At 38.3% G+C, this 8,133-nt stretch overlaps 1 protein-coding gene across 1 annotated transcript; it reads right to left on the bottom strand.

The window, feature by feature from the left end:
* Window positions 1-6,927: 6,927 nt before the first annotated feature.
* Window positions 6,928-7,734, bottom strand: OLIG3 (oligodendrocyte transcription factor 3). The gene has a single exon (XM_075594808.1). The coding sequence runs from the start codon at window positions 7,732-7,734 to the stop codon at window positions 6,928-6,930; it is 807 nt and encodes a 268-aa protein (XP_075450923.1).
* Window positions 7,735-8,133: the final 399 nt, after the last annotated feature.

Below are 8,133 nucleotides of genomic sequence, written 5' to 3'. Positions count from 1 at the left end.
TAAATTACATACACAGAATGATATGTAATTATGTAACAGAATAAGGGCAAACAAGCGCAAACAGACATAAAGGGTAATGAGGACCCTGCTCACACGAAATAATGCCCGAAAGTTTCACAGACACAAAAATTGGTGACAATTACTTTGATTAATCAACACTAAGGAGGCTATGGGGCAGATGCAGTAACTTGCGATATGTGTGTGTCGGCAGCGTGCTTAAATCTCCTGTGTTTGGCGGGAATTTGCCGCTAAATGCAGTAAATAGCGATTGTGAGATACAATGGTGAGTTGCACATGTTGCGAGTTCCTGCAGTGAGTGGCGGGTGACTGCATGTATCCGTATTTCACTTGAATGTGGCGTCAACCTCTGCACATAAATAAAAAAAACCTCCTTCTTGCTTAAAGCATTCAGTTACTCACGGTAGTGACTGTCTTGCTGTTACTGACATTAGCAAACCTTTTACTGCTGTCCCTCATTAGATACTTTTAGAAACATACCTGGTGCAGTGCTACAGTTGTGTCTTCTGTTCTTTGACACGTGAAGAGGTGATACATGTGTGCATGTGTCTTGTGACATTTCATGTACATTTGTGTCTGTGTGTTGGACTATGTTGCAAAGCTTACAGTACATTTCAGTGAGTTGCTGTGTGTACTGTAACCCGTGCATGCAGCAAGTGGGGAATTACTTCATGCATCTGTATTGAAGGAGAATTTGGCGGCAACTTTTGAACATGAAAAAATCACCTCAGGATAGTTTGACCTTACATTCTGTTACTCACAGCAGTGTGTTTCTTGCTGCTAGTGACATTAGCAAGGCTTTCACAGCGCTGTCCCTCAATAGATAGTTTTAGGAACATACCTGCTTCTTGTCATTCACAAGACAGACACCTTTGGCTAACATTAATAATGTATTTTATTATAAACAACCCATGTAACAGGTTCTGAATGACATGTAATACAATTGAAGCTGCGCTGCCTGCAGCAACAGTACAATGACACAACAATGTCACTAGCAGCTGAAATGTTCGGCTCTCGCCTGCTTGTTGGTGCCGCAGCTTTTTGGCGCTTTTCTCGCAAGGAGTTTCTCCCGCGCACCCCCGAGATCTTACTCGGCATCTACTGCATTCTGCGTGCTGCTTAATATGGCGAAATAGCCATTCTCGCCACCCCGCCAGCGCTTGATTTCCGGCAACAATTGCATATGCCGTTTTTCAGGTAACTCGCACACATACCGCCATCAACTGCATACTACATGCCAATCTCGCAATAAAACAGCCAAATTCAGCCTTCTCGCAAGTTACTGCATCGGCCCCTATGTGTTAAAGAGGATTGTTTATCAAAGTGCCCCAGGTGCCAAACTTGGGGATCCAAAGCAAAAGGATTGCACAAGATGCATCAAAGCAGCAGCTCTAATATCTTATAGCTATATCTAATAGCTTTCAGTTTGATTCAATTTCTTTGATAAACATGGTGCTGTTTTTTGCCTTAGTTTAGCAGCCAGGAGACTTTGATACATAACCTCTCCGTTGCTACATAACTCCCTAAGTCATTCGTTTCATTGAATGTCATTTATCGCATTTATTTACATTGGATGTCAATTCTTATTCATGGATATGTAAGCTACTTCACATTTGCAGGTGTTTTTGACCCTGACAAAGGACACACGACACAGAGAGATATTTGTGTCTATGTATCATTCCATAAATAGTGACACAAAGTGTAATTTCTGTCACAAGTTGTGCTGTAATATATGTGGGTCAGCCAGTGTCTATACAATATACTCGTTTCTTAGATTTCTGCAACAGTATTAGTGATTTATGAAGCAAGTTGGAAGGGGTGAGGTGGGGCTTAGATTGATATGAAGTTGCTGTTGTTCTAATGATATTTATGAAGTGAAATGTTTGATCTGCAACACTTTGTTTAATGTTTTCTGAATTTAATTTCTCCTTCAGCTTAAAGACATCATAGGGACTGACTTTCTCCAAATTATAATGCCAAAGCATTGTGTTAAATTCAACATACTGCAGTAAGCACTCTTCATTCATATCCAACCAACAAAACCATAAAAATTACACCGATTTACATACAAGCGCAGATTCAGTTTTTTATACATATATGTCAGATTTTAATCCACCTCAATTCAAAGGGCCCCTATGTGCAAATCGTAATAACAGTTACGTGGTATGTACAGTACGGTATAAAGGATGCGATGTGACTTCTTACATAGATGCATAGTTTGTTGTATGAAATTACGTTTGATGCATTGCGTCATGTGACACACTGTACATGATTAATTGTGTAACTATTATTAGTGAATATAAATGATTTGTTACATATATTTTATAATAGCCGTGCTACTGTATGAAAACAATGCATGTTGTTAATAAAACATCTGGGCTGCCTGAATAACAACTGTGTTGACGCTTCGCAATTTAAAGCACCTCTAATTCTGCTATAACCGTATAAACAGGCTTTCTAGGATTTGCGCCAGGTACAACTTGGCGTATGATTTTGACGCAGTTTCAACAATTTTTTGCAGCACATAATCAATGGCATCACATGTTGGCACCAATATACCCGATTAAAAACATTGTTTACACTTCGGACACATATTGAAAGAAAAAAAAAGTTAGTGCATGGATGCACCCACACAATATGTTTTGGTTTTGTTGTGTCAATTTAACTCCAGAGATGGCATTTGTAACACTCCCCACAGCACAAAGTGAGCAGCAAAGGAAAGTGTAACATGGAAGTGAATGCTTTGCAATGAGTGGTAGGCATGCCTCTTACACATTCAAAGTAAAGAATAAGTTGACAACGTGTGTTTTAACAAGGAAGAACTAAAACAAGAAAAACAAAGGATGCTCTTCTTTAACACTGCATATATTAACAAAAAGAACAACAATGCTGCCTAATTTCCCAAACGAAAAACGAACGATTGGACTAAACCGGTGTGTATAATGGTAACTGTGAAGTATAGGCGGGTTGGCCCATTAAATATCATCAGGACCTGCCACAGTCTTGTTAAACTAAATAGGCATGAATACACATGTACAATAAGAGACAGATACACGTGTGTTTTGTAAGGATCAGGTTGCTGAAACGTCTAACCTGATTGTAACACACTCTTTTGTGAATGTCGTTGTGTGCGCTGAAGGATGGTTCAAATATTAAGAAATGTCGTGGCAATGTTAAGGCTTTATACTCACAAATTGGACTTATAAGGGCGACTTTCAGCAATACATAATAACCCATTGAGGGCAGTCGATGTGTTGCTGGTCTTTCTTGCACAGAAGAGTTTATTTTCAAAGGCTGAAATCTAGCGTGGAGATCACTAAAATATGTGTCTTTGCAAATGAACGTTGTATTTGCCTCTGTTAATATTGGTTTACCTTTTAATCCGCACGCCTTACTCCTAGAATCAAAAACATGAAAGTATTCTTTTCGCATTTTTTTTGTGAAAAGAATAAGAATATTTTATCTAGCTATATACTTACATTCTATACAAAAATGTTAAGTGAATTTACAATGTTTTACATTTTTTATGACTCGGTTAAACTGCATTGCAACTTCACTTACTGCAGGTACTGCAGTCTTCCTATAATGACCATGTTACCATAAACCTTTACCACTATTTTATAAATCTATGATCATTGTACATTTCATTATGTTACAGTATTCATAACTTTTTTATTTTATTTATTCGGTGTTATTAATAGTGTTCAGAAGGACATTTGACTTCGTTGGACTTAAATAATGGGATTTAAGTGTTATTTCCATCTATTTATGAATAGTAAAAAAATGGTCGGGATGATAAAATATGAATAGTATACATAATTGAATGTAACGGGTTTAGAAGCTCAAAGGTAAGAAAACAGCGGTATAAAGCTATTCTGTGCACATTGTCCCGAAATAGTGCACAATACCTTTTAGCTGCATTTGGAAATCAAGCATTAGATATTAAATGCTAATATCTTATGGTAATAACAGTACCATGTAATTAAAATTAATTATACATACACAACAAAACTGAAAACACAAAATAACACTATGGGACACGGAGAAAATTAATAATAGAAAAAAAAAACCCTATGGTTATCTCATGAACTATACAATGTATATTGAAATATACATCTAGGCAATAATACAAAGAAAAAGTCGCCAAAGAATAAAATATTAGTGAATGGTGAAAAGACAAGAAAATCATTGGTATTTTCTTTCGTTTATTTTGTATAATTGAAAAATGTACATTGAGGCAAATAAGTAGATGCTTCTTTATTTAATTTGGTGTTAACATTAGGGAAATCCCTGCTGCCCACCTTATCTTTCTAAATAGATATAACTTTTCCCTAAATGACCCACACCTAGTTATATTACACACTGCTGCTCGTTAAAGCAAGTCTCTTTATGAGGACTTTTCACACAAGTGAAGTGATTTTTCTCTACATGTGAGTGGGAAATAGTCCTGTTGCTGTTAGATCTGTTGTGTCCCTTCGGATCTTTGGCAGAAGTTATGCAGTTGCAACAGATCATACAATGCTGATTACTTTTTTTCCCAAGTGGGTAACCTTCTTTTATACATTATTAGGCGGTTCTCCTTGGGTAAGAAGGAAATTGGTTAACACAGTACTTTCACATTAATACTTCTTGTATTTCAAGTGTTGTGGGGAAACTGAACAACGTAATGGAAAGGTAGATGTTGTAATTAAATAGTTTTACTGACCGAAACACCCCCACAGACGTTAATAGAAGTTTAACCTTATACAGGTATCTTTTATACTTTTTTTTATATGCAGAACGGTTTAGTAGCTTTCACTGATTTCAATCAATTAACTGTGTCTTATTGGTTGCAACCAAAAGTGCCAAACAATAGTAATATTCGTGATTATTGATACTAAACTCTATTCTAGTTTGCAATGTGAACGGTGTAAACCGGTTTCTGGTTTATAGAATAGTATAATGTCTGGTACTAAAGTGTCAATCCGACACACACTTCCGAAGTACATATTTAGCTTGTGTTGTATATTTTGAAGACACTTAGTAATATTTAGTGCATTTCAAATGTTGGGTGTTCTTCTCTTCTCAACATGAAGTTATAGGATGGCATGTCATTGTGATGGGTTTGTTTCAACAGGGTTTACTTTGAGAATGAAAGACCAAAGAGACCAATAATAAATTAAAAAAATAGGAAAATATGTCATTTCAAAAAACAATAAGCAGTAATTAATATACTGCCATGTTACAAAGAAAAGGGCAAATTAGGAGTGATCAAGTCTGCCCATGTCCAGGTCAGTATTATATAGTGTACGGTTATGTCTTTGTTAAAGTTAGTTGTATTTGATTACTATGCAGCATTGGGAAGGGATTTGGTTAACTTTGATGACGATGATGATGATGATGATGATGCAATTATTACACAGACAACAACATGTTGGTCTGTTTTTGCCTTTTAATTGCTGACGATGATAATACACAATTAATAGACTAACACTCCAATGATAGCACCTAAGTAAATATCAATAAACCCAGATATTCCTTTATAGTGCAGGGGAAAGCGTTTAACAACTGTAAAGCATTCAACTCACTATATAAGCAATAACGTTGCTTGTGAATTCATATGTTATAATTTACAGTATTTCTTTGCACAGATTAGTTTATTGCCCAACTAACTGTGGGATATTTCTCTGTGAATGATATTCCTATGTAGATTGTGATACCTTATAAAATAACTACCATACCTGTGATTTTTAAACGTTTAAGCCCTGTGCACCTATAGCAAATGTATTTGGATTATTCTTATATTTGTAACGTGCTTTTATTCTGGATTAGCTGTATTAGCTCGAAAAGTTCACATACTTGCATATAAAGTCACACTGTTTTTCTTTTATATAGAGTAGGATCAAATACCAAGAATAAAGAGCAAACAAGATTATTTTCCAAAGATGTATTTTATTTCAAATCCCACCCATGAACACTGGTCCATAATAAATATATCGATAGTTATCAAGAATATATAAAAAATAAAGACACGCGCTGTCTTTGAGGCCTAACAAAATAGTTTCAAGCAAATGCCCAGGAACTAAATAATAATAATTAAAATAAAAAAAATACAATAATTAAAACAAAACGGTTAAACATTGTAGTGCTGTCGAGCTTGAGAAATCCCTCCCGCACCGAAATGGTTAATGCAGAGATCCGATCCTGCAATGAAAGAACAGGAGAGTGCAGGTGTGTGAGGTCCCAATGTAGCAGAATCATTTCCACACTGGACACCAGTATGGAATACACTTTTAACACTGGGGACATTAGCTGCCACTGTTCTGGCTCCTTCCTAAGCTTTACAAAGTCACATATTCACAAAAACAAACAAACAAAAAAATATTAGATTTCAAAGAATTCACTAATAAAATCCTTGTTACAAGGAAAATGGCACGGGAGCCAGGCAAATGTTCCAACAAGATTCACTTCTTAGCATGCATGCATTCTTTTTAGTTCTCTGGTGAAAATCAAATGCAGAGAGATGTGGCACAGACCCTTACAGAACTGATGGGTATTTTGAGTCTACTGTGTTATGAGGCTAATCAAGTAACAGACTTGTGTTGCATTCATTTCCCAGGACATATTTACATGTTAACAACATACAGACTGAAGAAAAAAAGGCATTGTCACAAGTAACCAGATATCCAACTAAAACATTACCGTACTTAGGCTGTTACAAGACACTGTATCTCCTTACAACATATAACTGATGAGTGAAAGAACAAATGGTTTTTGAAAATAAAAGAAGCATGCATGCAAACAGGACTTCTTGTTTGAGTCTTCCTGCATCAACACAAATATATATTTATATATATGTCATTATTCTGAATAAGTAAAAAGGGAACTTTTAGACCCAAGTCTTTATATGCATGATCTTTTTAGTCCATGTTACTTCAATAAGTCTTTGGTTTCTGCTGCGAGCCTGTTCAGGCTGGCTGTTAGGGTAGAAAGCTGAGGCGGTGGGGGGACCTGACAGATTGGGCAAGGGCATGGGAGACCTGCCCAGTGTTGGAAGCCGCTGCCAATCGGGAGTGGAGCGGTAGGTGGTGTTTTGAGTAGAGAGTGTGTCGGTCTAATGCTGCTAATTCCGGGCAGGGCTGCAGACAGGCCGGAGGGTGGGTTAGAAGATAAAGCGCTGCCCAGGATGGGGTGGACCTGATGGACCGCACTAGGTGGGTGAATGGGATGTCCTGCCGAATGTCCCACTGCTCCACAGTGAAACGCGGAGTGGTGTCCCCCATAGATCTCACCCACCAATCGCTTCATTTCCTCCAAGGAACTGGTGAGCATCAGGATATAGTTTCTGGCCAGCAGGAGAGTAGCAATTTTGGAGAGTTTTCTCACTGATGGCCCATGAGCGTAGGGCATGACTTCCCTCAGACCATCCATTGCCAGGTTCAGATCGTGCATCCTTTTGCGCTCCCTGCCATTGATTTTCAGCCTCAGCTTCTGCAGGTCATGCTCGGATAGCTGCTTCTTTATCTTGTACTTGTTGCTTTCATCATCTACGTTGGACCCGTGTCTGGAGAGGACCTCCCCTGTCATCTTCTGGAGCAGGTCATTCTGGGTGGAAGACACCGAGTTAAGCCTGCTATCATGGTGGTGGTGGTGGTGGTGATGGTGGTCTCTGAGATACATCTCATCAATGTCTGGTGAGGAGGCTCTGCTGGACATGGAGCTGGAATCAGAATTCATGTTACTGAGCAGGACAAGCTTGCCAGCTCCTCATACAAACTTCACAGCTGCGAGCTTGGAGATAGGAGGATGTGAAATAACAGGACACTTTCTGGTGGTGGCTCTTTTCTGGCTTTGCAAAGAAGAGATTCTCTCTCAGCTCCTTTCTCTTCCCCCCTCTCTTGCCTCCAGGTACCAAGGAGAGCCTTGAATGAACTACACAGTGAGACTGAAAAGAGGGGCTTTTATAGAGCTACTTCAGAGGAGAGAGACAAAAGAAGCCCTCCTATCTATAATGGTCTTGTTAGGATGACGTGCTATTATTCAAGGCGGTGCGCTTTGACTGTCCCATTAAGCAAGAGTCCCCTATTCATATTCATTGTAATGTCACCCTGGGACACCTCGGTCATGGACCATCCG

This window comes from Ascaphus truei, chromosome 4 (assembly GCF_040206685.1).
Source record: "Ascaphus truei isolate aAscTru1 chromosome 4, aAscTru1.hap1, whole genome shotgun sequence".
NCBI lineage: Eukaryota > Metazoa > Chordata > Amphibia > Anura > Ascaphidae > Ascaphus > Ascaphus truei.
Note: the sequence above shows the minus strand (reverse complement) of the source record. Positions and strands in the feature narration are given on the sequence as shown.